Consider the following 22,955-nt stretch of genomic DNA (forward strand, 5'->3'; position numbering starts at 1 on the left):
CGCACCGTAACACAAAATAACAAACACCCAGAACCCGTTGCAGCACTAACTCTTCCAGGACGCTACAATAACATCTACGGACTTTGGAGCTCAGTGCACAACTGCTCACACAACAAGGAGACATGGCGACGACGAGTAAGAAGAAGAAAAAGTGAATTATGTTTATATAGCACTTTTCTCTAGTGACTCAAAGCGCTTTACATTGTGAAACATATTATGTAAGTTACATTTAAACCAGTGTGGGTGGCACTGGGAGCAGGTGGGTAAAGTGTCGTGCCCAAGGACACGACGGCGGTGACTAGGATGGTGGATGCGGGAATCGAACCCGGCACCCTCAAGTTGCTGGCATGGCCACTCTACCAATAAAGCTATGCCGTCCCAAGCTTGCAAGTTCCAAAATGATTGGGAAAAAAATGTAATTTCATCCAGGACAGCTTGAAGGGGAAGGAGTATGCTGGACATAAAGATGTGTGCATCACAATCTTAGTGTGTGTGCAAGATGGTGGTCTGGATTATGTTTTTGTTATTTTCTGTTGTTTTGAACTCCATTAGTTCCTGGTTTTTTTTTGGTGCACTCTTGTTCGTTTCGGTTGCCATGGATACTTAGGGTTTCACCTGCCGTGGATACTTAGGATTTTCACCTGCCGCTGCTGTTCGGACGCTCACCTGTCTCTAGTCGTGAGACTATTCAAACCGCCCTTGCCAGTCAGTCAGTTTGGCCACGTCGCTAGTTTTCATACCATAGTTCATGCTGCTCCTTTCATGATTGGTTCACACTGCTCTGTTCATGCCATAGTTCATGCTGCTCGTTTTTCATTCCACAGTTTAGTGAGTTTTGTTTCTTGCCCATGGTTCTGTCTAAGTTGTGTTTTCGCGTGGTGTACCTTTTTGCGTGTTCCTGTTTTGATAGTGATGAATTAAAAATGTTCCTACCTTCACGCCTGGTCCACAGTAGTCTGTTTGCATCCCGGGAGAACCAACCCCGCAGCGAGCTGCGTAAACCTTCTGGTCTTGACAGGTGTGTGTAAAGCATTGTGTGGAATATTTCGTAAAATCTGAAGTAGAGTCTATGCCTAATATCAGGAAAATCTGCACAGTGGTTTGGTTTAATGTGTGTAGTAGTGTTGTACCGGTACTAAAATTGATACTTTTCAGTACTTTTCTAAATAAAGGGGACCACAAAAAAAATGGCATTATTGGCTTTGTTTTAACAAAAAAAAAAATCTTAGGGTACATTAAACATTTGTTTATTATTGCAGTTAAGTCCTTAAATAAAATAGTGAACATACAAGACAACTTGTCTTTTAGTAGTAAGTAAATAAACAACGGCTCCTAATTAGTCTAATTAGCAACATATTGTGTCATTTATACACCTATTATTTTCTACACATTATGAGGGACAAACTGTAAAAATGGATTATCAATCTACTTGTTCATTTACCGTTAATATCTGCTTATTTTCTCTGGTGCCTGTCTCAGCTACAATCGGGTGGAAGGCGTCGTACACACTGGACAAGTCGCCACCTTATCGCAGGGCCATAAACAAAATACAAATAAAATATATTTAAAAATATATGGTTTTTTTTTCATCGTTTTTTATTTCCACACATCTCTGGAAGAAGTCCCGTTATAAACCCCCCCCCTCCCAAAAAAAATGGATTGCTCTTCATGAAAACAACTCCAAAATGTAACCCAGCCCCCGCAACTCATAATTTGGGTTATCAACAATAACCCAGCATTTTTTTTATTTTTAAGCATGCTACAAATAAATAGATAGATCGTACTTTATTGATTCCTTCAGGAGAGTTCCTTCAGGAAAATAAAAATATAAATTTTATGTAAATAAATTATATAAATAAAAATATCCGAAAAACTAAATAAAAATAAAAAAATATATAAAAAACTGCAATGAGGTGGCGACTTATCCAGGGTGTACACCACCTTCCGCCCGATTGTAGCTGAGATAGGCGCCAGCGCCCCCCGCGACCCCAAAAGGGAATAAGCGGTAGGAAATGGATGGGATGGAAAACAACTCCAAAATGTAACCCAATCCCCGCAACTCATAATTTGGGTTATCAAAAATAACCCAGCATGTTTTAATTTATTTTTTTATTTTTTAGCATGCTACAAATACATAGATAGTTTTTTATTGATTCCTTAAGGAGAGTTCCTTCAGGAAAATTAAAATATTAATTTTATATAAATACATTATATAAATAAAAATATCTAAAAAAATAAATAAAAATAAAACAATATATAAAAAACTGTGATGAGGTGGCGACTTGTCCAGTGTGTACACCACCTTCCGCCCGATTGTAGCTGAGATAGGCACCAGCGCCCCCCGCAACTCCAAAAGGGAATAAGCGGTCGAAAATGGATGGGATGGAAAACAACTCCAAAATGTAACCCAATCCTCGCAACTCATAATTTGGGTTATCAAAAATAACCCAGCATGTTTTAATTTTTTTATTTTTTAGCATGCTACAAACAAATAGATAGATAGTACTTTATTGATTCCTTCAGGAGAGTTCCTTCAGGAAAATTAAAATATTAATTTTATATAAATTATATAAATAAATTATATAAATAAAAATATATCCAAAAATAAATAAATATAAAAATATATATAAAAAAACTGCGATGAGGTGGCGATTTGTCCAGGGTGTACACCCCCTTCCGCCCGATTGTAGCTGAGATAGGCACCAGCGCCCCACGCAACTCCAAAAGGGAATAAGCGGTAGAAAATGGATGGGATGGAAAACAACTCCAAAATGTAACCCAATCCTCGCAACTCATAATTTGGGTTATCAAAAATAATCCAGCATGTTTTAATTTTTTTTTTTTAGCATGCTACAAATAAATAGATAGTACTTTATTGATTCCTTCAGGAGAGTTCCTTCAGGAAAATTAAAATAATAATTTTATATAAAATATATAAATAAAATATATAAATAAAAATATATACAAAAATAAATAAAAATAAAAAATATATAAAAAAACTGTGATGAGGTGGCGACTTGTCCAGGGTGTACACCACCTTCCGCCCGATTGTAGCTGAGATAGGCACCAGCACCCCCCATAGCCTCAAAGGGAATACGCAGTAGAAAATGGATGGATGGATTGATACATTTATAAAAAATATATATATATATATATATATATATATATATATATATATAATATAGTATATAATATAATCTAAATAAAAAAAATAAAACTTTAAAATTAAAAATGAGGACTCTATAATTAAGAAAGCCTTTGTAAAAAATTAAAAACCATAAAAATGCATGAAATGCAGGCGCCTGTGAGGGGAGTCCACAGGCGGGAGGACTCTCCAGGGTGGTCGGCACCCAGTCAGAAGAGAGCGCCCTCCCCGCCTCCTCCCTCGCCCAAGTAGTCGCGCAACAGGTCGGACTCTCTCACTCTCCGCACGGACGCGCCTGGGAGAAGTTGACGTGCGGCCGCTCGTCCATCCTCGCACCCCCGCGCCGATGGACGCCGACGCGGACAGGGCGCGCCTCCACGCCGCCCTGTGAACGATGAACCCCCGCCCGCCCGGCCCTCCCTCCGGCGCGCAATGGCTTAACCGGAGAGACATGAGCGTCCGGAGCGGGGACCGCGTCACGCTGTGCCAGAGGGCGCTGCAGATCGTCACCGACCTCTGCCTCACCGAACATGTGGACCGGGAGAAATGCTCCGACATATTCCCCCTGGAGAGCGGCGTTCCGGGCGAAGGACACGCAGGTAAACGCAACCCTTCTCCTCCCTACGGCCGCCACTTGACTCCAGATGAGGACGAACAACTTATTTCAACTTTTGCAACTCCGCGAGTGCGTGAACGAGGCAGAATAGTTGCCAGAATTAAATGGCGGACAGCAACAGCTGGCTAAAAATACAACCTGTTCCTATTTTTTAGATATATTTTCTAACAAAAAACAAACAAAAAATCAAAAGCAGTCAGATCCAGTCATCCATTTCCTACAGTTTGTCCCTATCGGGGTCTCGGGAGCCTATCTCAACTGCAATCGGGCGGAAGGCGGGGTACACCCTGGACAAGTCGCCACCTCACAAGCAGTCAGGTCATCCTAATGAAATAGTGTGTGTTTTTCCATCCATCCATTTTCCTACCGCTTGTCCCTTCGGGGTCGGTTGCTGGAGCCTATCTCAGCTGCAATTGTGCGGAAGGTGGTGTACACCCTGGACAAGTCGCTACCTCATAAGCAGTCAGGTCATCCTAATGAAATAGTGTGTTTTTCCATACATCCATCCATTTTCTATCGCTTGTCCCTTAGGTGTTCAGTCGCTTGAGCCTATCTCAGCCACATTCGGGCGGAAGGCGGTGTACACCTTGGACAAGTCGCCACCTCATAAGCAGTCAGGTCCTCCTAATGAAATAGTGTGTGTGTTATTGTCCATCCATCCATCTGTCCGTTTTCTACCGCTTGTCCCTTTCGGGGTCGCTGGAGCCTATCATAGCTCTATTCGGGCGGAAGGCGGCATACACCCTGGACAAGTAGCCACCTCATGAATAGTTAATCCTAATGAAATAGTGTGTGTTTTTCCATCCATTTTCTACCACTTGTCCCTTTCGGGGTCGCGAGCGGGAGTCGCTGGAGCCTATCTCAGCTGCATTCGGGTGGAAGGCTGAGTACACCCTGGACAAGTTTCTACCTAATAAGCAGTCCGGTCATCCAAATGAAATAGTGTTTTTCCATCCATTTTCTACCGCTTGTCCCTTAGGGGTTCAGTCGCTTGAGCCTATCTCAGCCACATTCGGGCGGAAGGCGGTGTACACCCTGGACAAGTCGCTATCTCATAAGCAGTCAGGTCATCCTAATGAAATAGTGTGTGTGTTATTGTCCATCCATCCATCTATCCCTTTTCTACCACTTGTCCCTTTCGGGGTCGCTGGAGCCTATCTTAGCTGGACAAGTCGCCACTTCATAAGCTGTCAAGTCATACTAATGAAATAGTGTGTGTTTTTACATCCATTTTCTACCACTTGTCCCTTTCGAGTCCGTGGGCGCGGGTCGCTGGAGCCTATCTTAGCTGCATTCGGGCGGAAGGTGGTTTACACCCTGGACAAGTCGCCACCTCATAAACAGTCAGGTCCATCCATCCATTTCCTACCGCTTATTCCCTTTTGGGGTCGCAGGGGGCGCTGGCGCTTATCTCAGCTACAATCGGGCGGAAGGCGGGGTACACCCTGGACAAGTCGCCACCTCATAAACTGTCAGGTCATCCTAATGAAATAGTGTGTTTTCCCATCCATCCATCCATTCATTCATCCATTTTCTACTGCTTGTCCTTTTGGGGTTCAGTCGCTAGAGCCTATATCAGCTGCATTCGGGCGGGAGGCGGCTTACACCCTGGACAAGTTGCTAACTCATAAGCAGTCAGGTCATCCTAATTAAATAGTCTGTACTTTTATCCATCCTTCCATCCATTTTCTACCGTTTGTCCCTTTCGGGGTCGGTCGCTGGAACCTATCTCAGCTGCATTCGGGCGGAAGGCGGTGTACACATTGGACAAGTCGCCACACCATAAGCAGTCAGGTCATCCTAATGAAATAGTGTGTGTTTTTATCCATCCATATATTTCCTACCGCTTGTCCCTTTTGGGGTCGCGGGCGGGAGTCGCTGGAGCCTATCTTAGCTGCATTCGGGCGGAAGGTCGGGTACACCCTGGACAAGTCGCCACTTCATAAGCAGTCCGGTCATCCTAATGAAATAGTGTGTGTGTTTTTCCATCCATTTTCTACCACTTGTCCTTTAGGGTGGAGGGTCCGTCGCCAGAGCCTATCTCAGCTGCATTCGGGCGGAAGGCATTGTACACCTTGGACAAGTCGCCATCTCATAAGCATTCAGGTCATCCTAATAGTGTGTGTTTTAATCCATCCATCCATTTTCTACCGTTTGTCCCTTTCCGGTCCGCGGGCGGGGGTCGCTGGAGCCTCTTTCAGCTGCATTTGGGCAGAAGGCGGTGTACACCCTGGACAAGTTGCTACGTCATAAGCAGTCAGGTCATCCTAATGACATAGTGTGTGTGTTTTTCCATCCATTTTCTACCGCTTGTCCCTTTCGGGTTCACAGAGGGGTTGGTCACCGGAGGTTTTTCAATGAGTAATGCATTTTTGGGTAAAAAAAATGTTTTTAATTAAAAAAGTACTTTTTTCTTGAAGATAATTTTATAAATCTCATTAGCATTATTTACAATCACACATCTTATGTACATTAAAATATTTTAAAAAAATAATGAATATATGTCACTCATGTCTTGCTTTTGAGTACATTTTAAGGGATGAATTGGGTTGAATTTATTTTACCCAAAAATGTAGTTATGCTAAATTTTTGGGTTAAATAATTCAACCCAATAGTTAGGTTGTGAATCAACCAACACTGAATTAGCATAACTGAACATTTAAGTTGAATAGTTCAATCCAATAGTTGGATTATGAATAAACAAATTTTGAGTTAGCATAACTCAACTTTTGGGTTAAATAAATTCAACCCAATAGTTAGGCTATGAATAAACCAACATTGATTTAGCTTAACTCAACTTTTAAGTTAAATAATTCAACCTAATAGTTGGTTTATGATTAAACTAATATTGAGTTAGCATAACTCAATTTTTGGATTAAATAAATTCAACCCAAAAATTGGGTTATGAATCAACCGACATTGAGTTAGCGTAAACCAACTTTTAGGTTAAATAATTCAACCCAATAGTTGGATTATGAATAAACTAATATTGAGTTAGCATAACTCAACTTTTGGGTTAAATAAATTCAACCCAAAAGTTGGGTTATGAATCAACCAACATTGAGTTAGCGTGAACCCACTTTTAGGTTAAATAATTCAACCCAATAGTTTGGATTATGAATAAACTAATATTGAGTTAGCATAACTCAATTTTTGGATTAAATAAATTCAACCCAAAAGTTGGGTTATGAATCAACCAACATTGAGTTAGCGTGAACCCACTTTTAGGTTAAATAATTCAACCCAATAGTTGGATTATGAATAAACTAATATTGAGTTGTAATAACTCAACTTTTGGGTTAAATAAATTCAACCCAATAGTTGGGTTATGAATCAACCAACATTGAGTTAACGTGAACCCACTTTTAGGTTAAATAATTCAACCCAATAGTTGGATTATGAATAAACTAATATTGAGTTGTAATAACTCAACTTTTGGGTTAAATAAATTCAACCCAATAGTTGGGTTATGAATCAACCAACATTGAGTTAACGTGAACCCACTTTTAGGTTAAATAATTCAACCCAATAGTTGGATTATGAATAAACTAATATTGAGTTAGCATAATTCAACTTTTGGGGTAAATAAATTCAACCCAAAAGTTGGGTTATGAATCAACCAACATTGAGTTAGCGTAAACCAACTTTTAGGTTAAATAATTCAACCCAATAGTTGGATAATGAATAAACTCATATTGAGTTAGCATAACTCAACTCTTGGGTTAAAAATTTCAACCCAATAATTGGCTTGAGAATAACCCAACATTAAGTTATTAAGTTCCACTCTTCCACTCCAAAAAGGGACAACTCATGATTTCCAATTAATCAACTTTTTATATCATGTTTGAACTTTTAGCAAGAGTTAAACATGAATTCATCCTTTCACTTTGCATTAATCTTTTGTACTTTTAACTTTAAACATTAAAACCATAAGCTTTGACCATGAACATTTTAACTTTAACCATTTGCCATTTTAACTTAAGCTTAAACCATTTTAACATTTTAACTTAAGCTTGAAACTTTGACTTTAAACGTGCTTTCCACTGGTCAAACACAGCATGCAAGCAATGCTCAAAGTGAAATGCAGAAGTTCAACTTGAACCCATCAGTTCCAACAAACAAATGAAGGTAGTTAAGTAAGTAAGTTAAGAAGTACAAGTTCAGCACATCAAAAAAAGCATTTCGATCGTCATCAAATGAAGCATTTTCACCAACCTTTGGTGTGTTTGGAGAAACTTGTAGAGTAGCTCCTTCCTTGCACGCAGCTTGTTTGTGGCGGCATAGCTCGGTTGGTAGAGCGGCCATGCCAGCAACTTGAGGGTTGCAGGTTCGATTCCCGCTTCCGCCATCCTAGTCACTGCCGTTGTGTCCTTGGGCAAGACACTTTACCCACCTGCTCCCAGTACCACCCACACTGGTTTAAATGTAACTTAGATATTGGGTTTCACTATGTAAAGCGCTTTGAGTCACTAGAGAAAAGCGCTATATAAATATAATTCAATTAAAAAAAAAGTCTGACTGAACCTCCAGTCCTTTACAGGTGCCTTCAATCGGTAATCTGGCGGCCATTTTCCCATGGCATTCTGGGAATTGTAGTTCTCGATGGTTTCGCATTATGTTTATGCGTTTTCCATATGTTAGATGTAAATATAAACGGAATACAATGATTTGCAAATCCTTTTCAACCCATATTCAGTTCAATGCACTACAAAGACAACATATTTGATGTTCAAACTCATAAACTAGTTTTTTTTTTTGCAAATAATAACTAACTTAGAATTTCATGCCAGCAACACATGGCAAAGTAGTTGGGAAAGGGCATGTTCACCACTGTGTTACATCACCTTTTCTTTTAACACCACTCAATAAACGTTTGGGAACTGAGGAAACTGTTGAAGCTTTGAAAGTTGAATTCTTTCCCATTCTTGTTTTATGTAGAGCTTCAGTTGTTCAACAGTCCGGAGTCTCCACTGTCGTACTTTATGCTTCATAATGCGCCACACATTATCGATGGGAGACAGGTCTGGACTGCAGGCGGGCCAGGAAAGTACCCGCACTCTTTTTTAACAAAGCCACACTGTTGTAACTCGTGCTGAAAGTGTCTTGGCATTGTCTTGCTGAAATAAGCAGGGGCGTCCATGAAAATGACGGTGCTTAGATGGCAGCATATGTTGTTCCAAAAGCTGTATGGACCTTTCAGTATTCATGGGGCCTTCACAGATGTGTAAGTTACACATGCCTTGGGCACTAATACACCCCCATACCATCACACATGCTGGCTTTTCAACTTTGCGTTAATAACAGTCTGGATGGTTCGCTGACACGATGTCGAATATTTCCAAAAACAATTTGAAATGTGGACTCGTCAGACTACAGAACACTTTTCCACTTTGCATCAGTCCATCTTAGATGATCTCGGGCCCAGAGAAGCCGGCGGCGTTTCTGGATGTTGTTGATAAATGGCTTTCGCTTTGCATAGTAGAGCTTTAACTTGCACTTACAGATGTAGCAACAAACTGTATTTAGTGACAGTGTTTTCTGAAGTGTTCCTGAGCCCATGTGGTGATATCCTTTAGAGATTGATGTCGGTTTTTGATACAGTGCCGTCTGAGGGATCGAAGGTCACGGTCATTCAATGTTGGTTTCCGGCCATGCCGTTTATGTGGAGTGATTTCTCCAGATTCTCTGAACCTTTTGATGATATTACGGACCGTAGATGTTGAAATCCCTAAATTTCTTGCAATTGCACTTTGAGAAACGTTGTTCTTAAACTGTTTGACTATTTCCTCACGCGGTTGTGGACAAAGGGGTGTACCTCGCCCCATCCTTTCTTGTGAAAGACTGAGCATTTTTTCGGAAGCTGTTTTTATACCCAATCATGGCACCCACCTGTTCCCAATTAGCCTGCACGCCTGTGGGATGTTCCAAATAAGTGTTTGGTGAGCATTCCTCAACTTTATCAGTATTCATTGCCCCCTTTCCCAACTTCTTTCTCACGTGTTGCTGGCATAAAATTCTAAAGTTAATGATTATTTCCAAAAACACAATTTCCCAACTCATATGGAAACGGGGTTTGTATAACCCATTGTTTTGACCATGTCGTTTTCCACCATGCAGGCCAGTGTTTTTCAACTTTTTTTTGAGCCAAAGCACATTTTTTTGCGTTAAAAAAAAACAGAGGCACACCACCAGCAGAAATCATCAAAAAAACGAAACTCAGTTGACAGTTAAAAGTCGTTGTGGCAATTGTTGGATTTGATTTTAAAGCATAACCAAGCATGCATCACTATAGCTCTTGTCTCAAAGTAGGTGTACTGTCACCACCTGTCGTGTTTTACTTCTTGTCTTACGCTCTTTTTTGGCAGTTTCATGCTATTTTCCTTCATCTGCTTTTATTTAAGCAATTTTTATCCTTCTTTGTGGGTGCATTGTTGGGATGCACATTGTCTTTGCTCCACAGTAAGTCTTTGCTGTCGTCCAGCATTCTGTTTTTCTTTACTTTGTAGCCAGTTCAGTTGTAGCTTTGTTCCGTATAACCTTCCCTAAGCTTCAAGGCACTCACCTTTTCTTTATTTTTTTTTTGTTCAAGCATTAGACACCCTTTTTACCTGCACCCTGCCTTCCGCTGTTTCCGTCATCTACAAAACAACTGCCACCTACTGACATGGAAGAGTATTACACGGTTACTTTGCCGAGCTCTAGACAGCACCGACACTCAACAACAACAAATCATTTGCAGACTATAATTACTGATTTGCAAAAAAAAAAATTTTTTTTACCCCTCATAGGTGAAATTAGATAATCTCCCACGGCACACTAGTGTGCCGCGGCACAGCGGTTGAAAAACGCCGATGTAGGGCATGGATTGACGCTTGACTGACACTTCTGAGTTATCATAACTCAACGTTTAGGTTAAAAATAATTCAACGCAAAAGTTGGGTTGAAAAAATTCGCCACAAAATGAGTTAAAATAACTCAAATAAGGGGTTCGTCCTCTAAACCAGCAGTCGGGTTAAAATGAGAGATGTCCGATAATGGCTTTTTCACCGATATTCCGATACTGTCCAACTCTTAATTACCGATTCCGATATATTCAGTGGTGGAATGAACACGATAGTATGCCTAATTTTGTTGTGATGCCCCGCTGGATGCATTAAACAATGTAACAAGGTTTTCCAAAATAAATTAACTCAAGTTACTCAAGAGTTAGTGCTGCAAGGGGGTTTGGGTATTTGTTCTGTTGCGTTACGGTGCAGGTGTGTGTTTAGATTTGGATTTAGATTTATTGGTCCCCGTGGGGAAATTCATTTTCACTGCCGTACATTTAAACATATAGACATTGCACATAACAAAAAGATATCATACATGACCAACACATTTACAGGTTTTATCAGACGGGTCGGCCAGGCCTGCTGTTAAAAGTGTGGCGCATATTTGTAACAGTGTTAAAGTTGTTTATACGGGGGCAGCAGCCGAAGCAGGGAAGCCCAGACTTCCTTCTCCCCAGCCACTTCGTCCAGCTCCTCCCGGGGGATCCCGATGTGTTCCCTTGCCAGCTGGGAGACATAGTCTTCCCAACGTGTCCTGGGTCCTCCCTGTGGCCTCCTACCGGTCAGACGTGCCCTAAACACCTCCCTAAGGAGACGTCCGGGTGGCATCCTGACCAGATACCTGAACCACCTCATCTGGCTCCTCTCCGGATGACAGAGCTTCTCACCCTATCTCTAAGGGAGAGCCCCGCCACCCAGTGGAGGAAACTCATTTACCTGTGATCTTGTCCTTTTGGTTATAACCCAAAGCTCATGACCATAGGTGAGGACGAGAACGTAGATCGACCGGTAAATTGAGAACTTTGCCTTACGTTTCAGCTCCTTCTTCACCACAACAAATCGATACAGTGTCCGCTTAACTGAAGACGCCGCCTGTCGATCTCACCATCCACTCTTCCCTCACTTGTGAACAAGACTCGAGGTACTTGAACTCCTCCACTTGGGGCAAGGTCTCCTCCCCAACCCGGAGATGGCACTCCGCCCTTTTCCGGGCGAAAACCACGGACTCGGACTTGGAGGTGCTGATTCTCATCCCAGTCGCTTCACACTCGGCTGCGAACCGATCCAGTGAGAGCTGAAGATCCTGGCCAGATGAAGCCATCAGGACCACATCATCTGCAAAAAGCAGAGACCTAATCCTGAAGCAACAAAGCTGGATCCCTTCAACACCTTGACTGCGCCTAGAAATTCTGTCCATAAAAGTTATGAACAGAATCGCAGACAAAGAGCAGCCATGGCGGAGTCCAACCCTCACTGGAAACGGGTCCGACTTACTGCCGGCAATGCGGACCGAGCTCTGACACTGATCGTACAGGGAACGGACCGCCACAATCAGACAGTCCGATACCCCATACTCTCTGGGCACTCCGCCCTTTTCCGGGCGAGAACCATGGACTCGGACTTGGAGGTGCTGATTCTCATCCCAGTCGCTTCACACTCGGGTGCGAACCGATCCAGTGAGAGCTGAAGATTCTGGCCTGATGAAGCCATCAGGACCACATCCTCTGCAAAAAGCAGAGACCTAATCCTGCAGCCACCAAACCGGATCCCCTCAACACCTTGACTGCGCCTAGAAATTCTGTCCATAAAAGTTATGAACAGAATCGGAGACCAAGGGCAGCCTTGGCGGAGTCCAACCCTCACTGGAAACCGGTCCGACTTACTGCCGGCAATGCGGACCGAGCTCTGACACTGATCATACAGGGAACGGACTGCCACAATCAGACAGTCCGATACCCCATACACTTGGGCACTCCGCCCTTTTCCGGGCGAGAACCATGGACTCGGACTTGGAGGTGCTGATTCTCATCCCAGTCGCTTCACATTCGGCTGCGAACCGATCCAGTGAGAGCTGAAGATCCTGGCCGGATGAAGCCATCAGGACCACATCATCTGCAAAAAGCAGAGACCTAATCCTGCAGCAACAAAGCTGGATCCCTTCAACGCTTTGACTGCGCCTTGAAATTCTGTCCATAAAAGTTATGAACAGAATCGGAGACCAAGGGCAGCCTTGGCGGAGTCCAACCCTCACTGGAAACCGGTCCGACTTACTGCCGGCAATGCGGACCGAGCTCTGACACTGATCATACAGGGAACGGACTGCCACAATCAGACAGTCCGATACCCCATACTCTTGGGCACTCCGCCCTTTTCCGGGCGAGAACCATGGACTCGGACTTGGAGGTGCTGATTCTCATCCCAGTCGCTTCACATTCGGCTGCGAACCGATCCAGTGAGAGCTGAAGATCCTGGCCGGATGAAGCCATCAGGACCACATCATCTGCAAAAAGCAGAGACCTAATCCTGCAGCAACAAAGCTGGATCCCTTCAACGCCTTGACTGCGCCTAGAAATTCTGTCCATAAAAGTTATGAACAGAATCGGAGACCAAGGGCAGCCTTGGCGGAGTCCAACCCTCACTGGAAACGGGTCCGACTTACTGCCGGTAATGCGGACCGAGTGATCATACAGGGAACGGACCGCCACAATCAGACAGTCCGATACCCCATAGTCTCTGGGCACTCCCCACAGGACTTCCCGACACTGTCGAATACCTTCTCCACGTCAGTATATGTTAATGAAAAATAACAAATGAGCTTGCATGTCTTCACCTTCTCTCTCTGCATGTTTGTCCTCTGCTTGGTGTCCAGCAGACATCTCCATCAGTCTCCTGGCGGTGGTGGTGGGTTTCTGCGGCCTGGCCTTGTTGGCAGTGTCCTTGTTCGTCTTCTGGAAGCTGTGCTGGCCCATCTGGAGGAGCAAAGCTCTGACGGGCCACGGAGGAAACGTCGGCCTCCACGTGGCCTTCCCCGAGGCGCCGCCGCCCGGCTCGCCGCCGCTGCCGGAGTGGAAGGCGGCGGCGCTGGCGGAAGAGAAAAAGAAGCATCCGCCGGAGGTGAAGATGAACGGGAAGAGCTCGGTCAAGATCCTGGAGGCGGCCATGAAGATCAGTCATACGTCGCCCGACATCCCGGCCGACGTGCAGACCACCCTGAAGGAGAAGCTGAGCCAGCAGGCCAAAATCCAGAGACAGACCACCGAGCCCACCTCGTCCTCCAGGTAGCCCCCCCCCAGTCACACACACTCACCGTCACCAGTCCATGGTACACACTTAAAAATACTGGGTTATTTTGATAACCCAATGTATGAGTTGCAAGTTAGCATAACTCAACTTTTGGGTTAATTAATTCAACGCAATAGTTGGGTTATGAATCAACTAATATTGAGTTAGCTTAACTCAAGTTTTGGGTTGAATAATTCAATACAATAGTTGGGTTATGAATCAACCAACATTGAGTTAGCATAACTCAAGTTTTGGGTGAAATAAATTCAACCCAATAGTTGGGTTATGAATCAACTATTATTGAGTTATCGGAACTGAAGTTTTGGGAGAAATAAATTCACCCCCAACATTGAGTTAGCATAACTCAACTTTTGTGTCAAATAATTCCACCCAATAGTTGGGTTATTAATCAACCAACATAGAGTTAGCATAACTCAACTTTTGGGTTAAATAATTCAACCCAATAGTTTGGTTATGAATCAACCTATATTGAGTTAGCATAACTCAACTTTTGTGTTGAATAGTTGGGTTATGAATCAACCAACATTGAGTTAGAATAACTAACATTTTGGGTTAAATAATTCAACCCAATAGTTGGGTTATGAATCAACCAACATTGAGTTAGCATAACTCAACTTTTGGGTTAAATAAATGTAACCCAATTGTTGGGATATGAATCAACTAATATTGAGTCAGCATAACTGAACTTTTAAGTTAAATACATTTAACCCAATAGTTAGGTTATGACTCAACCAACATTGAGTTACCCTAACTCAACTTTTGGGTTAAATAGTTCAACCCAATAGTTGGGTTATGAATCAACCAACATTGAATTAGCATAACTCAGTTTTGGGTTAAATAATTCAACGCAATAGTTGTGTTATGAATCAACTAATATTGAGTTAGCTTAACTCAAGTTTTGGGTTGAATAATTCAACACAATAGTTGGGTTATGAATCAACCAACATTGAGTTAGCATAACTCAAGTTTTGGGTGAAATAAATTCAACCCGATAGTTGGGTTATGAATCAACTATTATTGAGTTATCGGAACTGAAGTTTTGGGTGAAATAAATTCACCCCCAACATTGAGTTAGCATAACTCAACTTTTGTGTCAAATAATTCCACCCAATATTTGGGTTATTAATCAACCAACACTGAGTTAGCATAACTCAACTTTTGGGTTAAATAATTCAACCCAATAGTTGGGTTATGAATCAACCAACATTGAGTTAGCATAACTCAACTTTTGGGTTAAATAAATTCAACCCAATTGTTGGGTTATGAATCAACTAATATTGAGTCAGCATAACTGAACTTTTAAGTTAAATACATTTAACCCAATAGTTAGGTTATGACTCAACCAACATTGAGTTAGCCTAACTCAACTTTTGGGTTAAATAGTTCAACCCAATTGTTGGGTTATGAATCAACCAACATTGAATTAGCATAACTCAGTTTTGGGCTAAATAATTCAACTCAATAGTTGGGTTATGAATCAACTAATATTGAGTTAGCATAACTCCACTTTTGGGTTGAAAAATTCAACACAATAGTTGGGTTATGAATCAACCAACACTGAGTTTGCATAACTCAAGTTTTGGGTGAAATAAATTCAACCCAGTAGTTGGGTTATGAATCAACTATTATTGAGTTATTGTAACTGAAGTTTTGAGTGAAATAAATTCACCCCCAACATTGAGTTAGCATAACTCAAATTTTGTGTTAATTAATCCACCCAATAGTTGGGTTATGAATCAACCAACATTGGGTTAACATAACTCAACTTTTGGGTTCAATATTTTTCACCCAATAGTTGGGTTATGAATCAACCAACATTGAGTTAGCATAACTCAACTTTTATGTTAAATAGTTCAACCCAATAGATAAGTTTTAAATCAACCAACATTGAGTTAGCATAACTCAACTTTTGGGTTCAATGATTCAATTCAATAGTTTGGTTATGAATCATCCGACATTGAGTTAGCATAACTCAACTTTTGAGTTTAATAATTCAACCAAATATTTGGGTTATGAATCTACCAACATTGGGTTAGCATAACTCAACTTTTGGGTTAAGTAATTCAACTCAATAATTGGGTGATGAATCAACCAACATTGTGTTAGAATAACCAAACTTTTGGGTTAAATAATTGCACCAAATAATTGGGTTATGGATCAACAAACATTGAGTTAGAATAACTGAACTTTTGGGTTAAATAATTCAACCCAAAAGTTGAGTTATGAATCTACCAACATTGAGTTGGCATAACTCAACTTTTGGGTTAAATAATTCAACCCAATTGTTGGGTTATGAATCAACTAATATTGAGTTAGCATAACTGAACTTTCAACATAAATACATTTAACCCAATAGTTAGATTATGACTCAACCAACATTGAGTTAGCCTAACTCAACTTTTGGGTTAAATAGTTCAACCCAATAGTTGGGTTATGAATCAACCAACACTGAATTAGCATAACTCAGTTTTGGGTTAAATAATTCAACTCAATAGTTGGGTTATGAATCAACCAACATTGGGTTAACATAACTCAACTTTTGGGTGAAATAAATTCAACCCAATAGTTGGGTTATGAATCCACCAAAATTGAGTTAGAATAACCCAATTTTTGGGTTTAATAATTCAACCCAATAGTTGGGTTATGAATCAACCAACATTGAGTTGGCATAACTAAACTTTTGGGTTCAATAATTCAACCCAATAGTTGGGTTATGAATCTACCAACATTGGGTTAGCATAACTCAACTTTTGGGTTTAATAATTCAACCCAATAGTTGGGTCATGAATAAACCAATATTGCGTTAGCATAACTCAACTTTTGAGTTTAATAATTCAACCCAATATTTGGGTAATGAATCAACCAACATTGTGTTAGAATAACCAAACTTTTGGGTTGAATAATTGCACCCAATAATTGGGCTATGAATCAACTAACATTGAGTTAGAATAACTGAACTTTTGGGTTAAATAATTCAACCCAAAAGTTGAGTTATGAATCTACCAACATTGAGTTGGCATAACTCAACTTTTGGGTTAAATAATTCAACCCAATTGTTGGGTTATGAATCAACTAATATTGAGTTAGCATAACTGAACTTTCAACATAAATACATTTAACCCAATAGTTAGACTATGACTCAACCAACATTGAGTTAGCCTAACTCAACTTTTGGGTTAAATAGTTCAACCCAATAGTTGGGTTATGAATCAACCAACACTGAATTAGCATAACTCAGTTTTGGGTGAAATAATTCAACTCAATAGTTGGGTTATGAATCAACCAACATTGAGTTTGCATAACTCAAGTTTTGGGTGAAATAAATTCAACCCAATAGCTGGGTTATGAATCAACTATTATTGAGTTATTGTAACTGAAGTTTTGAGTGAAATAAATTCACCCCCAACATTGAGTTAGCATAACTCAACTTTTGTGTTAAATAATTCCACCCAATAGTTGGGTTATGAATCAACCAACATTGGGTTAGCATAACTCAACTTTTAGGTTAAATAGTTCAACCCAATAGCTAAGTTTTAAATCAACCAACATTGAGTTAGCATCACTCAACTTTTGGGTTCAATGGTTCAATTCAATAGTTGGGTTATGAATGTTACGCTTGTGTGGCATTGTAATGCCGGATTCGGTCCTCCGTGGATGCGTCCGCAAGAACACAGCAAAAAGGTAAGAACTAAGGGATTTATTAAACAAAAGGAGCTATGAACAAAAACACTGATACAAATAGAAAAGGCAAATAAAAGCGCTAGCATGGAAAGCTAGGACAAACAAACCGAAGCACAAGGGCACACAAAAGGAAATACAAAACAACTAGCGTGAAAGCTAGGAATAAAAATAAAGCTTAGCGTGAGAGCTAGCGAAAACGAGAGTGAGAGACAAGTCGTAAAATGATGTATGTGAACAAACTAAGATCCGACAATCAGTGAACAGAAAACGCTGGCTTATAAACAGGTGTTGATTAGTAAAGACAGGTGTGCTGGAAAAGAGAGTAGCAGCTGAAACTAATGAGTGACCATGGAAACGAACAAAACAGGAACTAAGTATGTCAAACCGCAGAGTGATATAAAAATGGAACAAAAATAACAATATGGTGATGATCCGACCATCGGATCACAACAGTATCCCCCCCCAAAAGAGACAGATACCAGATGTCCAAAAAAAATACAACAAAGAATGCAAAGAAAAACTAGAACCCCCTCCCCACAACAAGAAAATCCGCAGAAGAAGGGAGGGCGGAGGGAGGTCACGGCGGAGGATCGCCAGGTCGCGTGTCCCCGAATCCACCGAGGAAAAGCAATGTGGCGGCGGATGGAACGCCGCTGCCGAAAAAGTTTTGGCGGCCGACCTTGAAAAGGCCACATCAGTGGCCGCCTTGCAGGATGAGGTGCACGGCGAGGCGGATGACCTCGCAGAGGCCACACCTGTGGCAGACGTGGAGGAGGCTTGGCAGCAGCAGACGAAGGTGCGGGGGCTGCAGCCGAAGCAGGTGCAGAGGCCGGCGGAGGATCAGGCGTAGAGGCCGGCGGAGGATCAGGCGCAGGCTTCAGCCGAGGATCAGGCGCAGGCTTCAGCCGAGGAGCAGGCGCTGGCTTCAGCCGAGGAGCAGGCGCTGGCTTCAGCCGAGGAGCAGGCGCTGGCTTCAGCCGAGGAGCAGGCGTTGGCTTCAGCCGAGGAGCAGGCGTTGGCTTCAGCCGAGGAGCAGGCGTTGGCTTCAGCCGAAGAGGAGGCGTTGGCTTCAACCGAGGAGGAGGCGTTGGCTTCAGCCGAGGAGCAGGTGCTGCAGCCGAAGAAGGCGGCGTCGTGGAGTCTGGCGTAGTCGTCGCCGTCGTAGAAGAAGGCGTAGTAGTCGGCGTCGTGGAAGAAGGAGTAGTAGTCGGCGTGGAAACCGCAGTTGTCGACGCAGGTGTTGGAGTGGGTTCCAACTTAAGAGCTGGTGTGGACTCCAGCTTTGGAGCTGGTGCTGGAGTGGGCTCCAGCTCTGGAGCTGGTGCTAGAGTGGGCTCCAGCTCTGGAGCTGGTGCTAGAGTGGTCTCCAGCTTTGGAGCTAATGCTGGAGTGGGTTCCAGCTTTAGGGCTGGTGCTGGAGTGGGTTCCAGCTTAGGAAGAGGTGCTGGTGCGAAGACCAGGAAAGAGTCAATTGCTGGCGTGAGAACCAGTCTAGGATTCGGTGCTGGTGTGTGAACCAGGCGAGAGACCGAAGCTGGTGTGGGAACCAGGTTAGGAACCTCTTCTGGTGTGAAAACCAGGCAAGAGTCTACTTTTGGTGTAAAATCCAGGTTAGGGACAGTGCCGAACATCGGTCGTGGAGGACGTGCTGGAGGTAATGACCTCGCAAGTCTGAACACCGGTGGAGGAGGTCTATTTGGTCGTTGTGATTTGACCGGGGGAAACACAGGTGGAGGAGGTCTACAAGGCCGTTGAGACTTGGCCGGGGGAAAAACAGGTGGAGGAGGTCTACAAGGCCGTTGAGACTTGGCCGGGGGAAACACAGGTGGAGGAGGTCTACGAGGAAGAGCTAAGCGGAATACAGGTGGCGGCGGCCTAGGAGGAGCTAGCGGTTTAACGGGCCGAAAAACAGGTAAGGGTGGCCTCATAGGAGGTTGCGGTTTGACAGTTTTAAGAACAGGTAGCGTCTGCGCTACCTCCGCAACACAGCTATAGGCCATAGCCCCCCCCCTCCAGACGGGAATCCCAGACCCGTTCCCTGTGGTCAGGGACTGACCATAAGGGAGGGTGGTGGGAGGTTTGGAGGCGGGCAGACTCCTCCCCTCTATATTGTCCAGAGTGTCCCTTTGAAAAGGGAGAAAAAACCTTGGACTTGGGCGGGGAATGAGGTTTTACAGGTGGAGTTGAAAAAGCAGATGGTTGGGATTTACCAGAATAATAAAAAGCAAAAATGTCCTGGAAATTCTGTATTTTATTATTAATGTTATTGTCATTTGAAAATGGATGAGAAAGAGAATCTTCCAAAAAAAATTCCTCGTTGATGATGTCATCAACGGAGGACGGGTTTGCGTTACCGGGAGGCGTCGACGAAATGACGTCATCTGCGCGGGACACAAGTTGGGAATTTGCCCAGTCGGTAAAACTGTTAGCAAAGTGTGTTATTGGGTCCCCAAACAATGGTGTAGGGGTTTTGTATGCGGACTGTAGGTTGCTGTGTTTATGAGGAGGGAGGCATGGAGTGGGAAAGTCACTGTCACGGGACGAAGCCATCGTTCGCGGCTTCCGCCTACGCGGACGAGCGCGAGCGCTGCGGGAGGGAAACTCACCGGACCGGGAAACATCGATGGGGATCAGGGTTCCATCCGGACCCCACATGATACTTTCATCCGGGTTGCATCGGAGAGTCTCTGCCTCCATCGCCCGAAACACCATCCATGTACCTTCATCGAAGGCGTCCTCGTGGTTGCCAGACGCGAAGGAACCATTCTTTGGTCGGATCTTACTGTTACGCTTGTGTGGCATTGTAATGCCGGATTCGGTCCTCCGTGGATGCGTCCGCAAGAACACAGCAAAAAGGTAAGAACTAAGGGATTTATTAAACAAAAGGAGCTATGAACAAAAACACTGATACAAATAGAAAAGGCAAATAAAAGCGCTAGCATGGAAAGCTAGGACAAACAAACCGAAGCACAAGGGCACACAAAAGGAAATACAAAACAACTAGCGTGAAAGCTAGGAATAAAAATAAAGCTTAGCGTGAGAGCTAGCGAAAACGAGAGTGAGAGACAAGTCGTAAACAGATGTATGTGAACAAACTAAGATCCGACAATCAGTGAACAGAAAACGCTGGCTTATAAACAGGTGTTGATTAGTAAAGACAGGTGTGCTGGAAAAGAGAGTAGCAGCTGAAACTAATGAGTGACCATGGAAACGAACAAAACAGGAACTAAGTATGTCAAACCGCAGAGTGATATAAAAATGGAACAAAAATAACAATATGGTGATGATCCGACCATCGGATCACAACAATGAATCCGCCAAAATTGAGTTAGAATAACCCAATTTTTGGGTTTAATAATTCAACCCAATAGTTGGGTTATGAATCAACCAACATTGAGTTAGCATAACTCAACTTTTGGGTTCAATAATTCAACCCAATAGTTGGGTTATGAATCTACCAACATTGGGTTAGCATAACTCAACTTTTGGGTTAAATAATTCAACTCAATAATTGAGTTGTGAATCAACCAACATTGTGTTAGAATAACCCACCTTTTGGGTTAAATAATTGAACTCCATAGTTGGGTTATGAATCAACCAACATTGAGTTAGAATAACTGAACTTTTGGGTGAAATATTTGTTGGAATCGTTGTTGGAATAACCCAACAACGAGTTATCATAACGACATTTTTTGGTTAAATAATTTTAACGCCAAAGTTGGGCTGAAAAATTAACCCAAAATGTTGAGTTAAAATAACTCAAAAAAGGGGTTTGTCCTTTTCCGAACCAGCAGTTGGGTTAAAATTGGGTTATTTTTTCAAACCCGAAATTTTTTACTGCCGCACAAAACCCGTCCGTTCGGGTCACGTGACCTGTAGCCGAGGATATTTTGCGGGGCCAGTTCGGCTGGCGTCACAACGACCTTCACATTCCGCGCTGGGGATCCGTGTGTCTCTTTACTGAAAACCGCCACGGAGGTTGCAACCTGACAATCGGCCTTCCGCGTTAACCCAGCTGCCATGGCAACGCCTGCAAGCAACAGCGGTATTTAAACAATCCGCCTCTCCCTTTCCCCTTAGTTTCTCCGAGTTGGCGTATTCAAGGCTTGAGCTCCATAATTAGCAATGTGCGAGCTGCCCGGAGATGTTGTGATGCAGCTGGGATGTGAGTGGACTTTCACACCCCACTCGCTGCCTCAGAACACTAATTAAATCACACGCTGCTGATTTACACCCCTGTCATTGACGCGGGAAGGGAAGGTTAAAGAATCGTACTTACGCCCAGACACCTGGGACGTTTTTTACCACGTATTCCGAGTAACAAAACTAACAAAAAAACCCCCACCCAGCAGCGGTGTCTAACTCATTTCAGACAAGTGACAACTTAATTTCAGCTAGTGTAGGATTTTCATTAGAATGACACAAAGGCACGAAATACAGCCGGTTTACCTCACACATGAAACGTGACGAATTGCGGCAGTGCACGATCCACTTAAGCCGCCGTTCCAACTTTGACCGCAGCGTCAGTTGCTATGTAGAGTGGCGCTTATCCTCCTTTTCAGCTGACTGCATTGCAAAATTATTACCCCGCCCCCCCGCCCCTCTTCCTCTCATACGAGACCCACGCAGGAACGGGGGCCGTATTAAGCCCTTTCCTACCGTAGTTTAAGAGCTGCATTTGCATGCCTTCATTCTTCTTTCCAGGCAATCGTTGGCCACAGTGAATAACGGGGCGACCTTGAGTTTGACACCTTAAAAGAATGTCAAACCCTCATTAGCTTGATGAGTTTTTCAGCCCTATAAAGTACAGTTTTTCCCCCAGAAAATGTGTTAGTTAAGGTGTCTCGGGGAAGGGGCTGGATGGGTGTAAGGAACAGTGTAATTAGGCCCGTCCCCGCCATGACGTCTCCATATCAATAGAATAACTACAGACTGTGGTGAAGTAGGGCGGCTTCGTCGCGTGAAAAATCCTACAATTTTTGGTTGTGTTTTCCGTTCCGTATGCTGAATGGCAAATACGATATATATCTCTCGATATTTTTTCCCTAAAGTAAAAACAAAACAGTCATAGTTACCTGTTATACTAAGTATGTCTTTATTTTGACTTAGTAAATATTGACTTACTAAGACAAAATAATGACATACATATTTTGTTTTTACTTTAAGTAAAAACAAAACACAAACAAGTCCTAGTTACCTGAGATAATAAGTATGTCATTATTTTGTCTTGGTAGGTCAATATTTACTAAGTCAAAATAATGACATACTTAGTATCTCAGGTGACTAGGACTTGTTTGTGTTTTGTTTTTACTTAAAGTAAAAACAAAATATGTATGTCATTATTTTGTCTTGGTAAGTCAATATTTACTAAGTCAAAATA

General features: G+C 42.7%; 1 protein-coding gene across 1 annotated transcript in view; it reads left to right on the forward strand.

The window, feature by feature from the left end:
• Positions 1–3,441: 3,441 nt before the first annotated feature.
• Positions 3,442–22,955, forward strand: part of syt10 (synaptotagmin X) — a 45,939-nt gene continuing 26,425 nt past the window's right edge. Inside the window, exons 1-2 of the mRNA XM_061914124.1 lie at positions 3,442–3,744; positions 13,464–13,869. Of these exons, the coding sequence (XP_061770108.1) occupies positions 3,540–3,744; positions 13,464–13,869 (611 nt within the window). The 5' untranslated portion in view covers positions 3,442–3,539. The remainder of the gene's footprint in view (positions 3,745–13,463; positions 13,870–22,955) is intronic.

The sequence above is a fragment of the Nerophis ophidion genome, linkage group LG10 (genome assembly GCF_033978795.1).
Source record: "Nerophis ophidion isolate RoL-2023_Sa linkage group LG10, RoL_Noph_v1.0, whole genome shotgun sequence".
Classification (NCBI taxonomy): domain Eukaryota; kingdom Metazoa; phylum Chordata; class Actinopteri; order Syngnathiformes; family Syngnathidae; genus Nerophis; species Nerophis ophidion.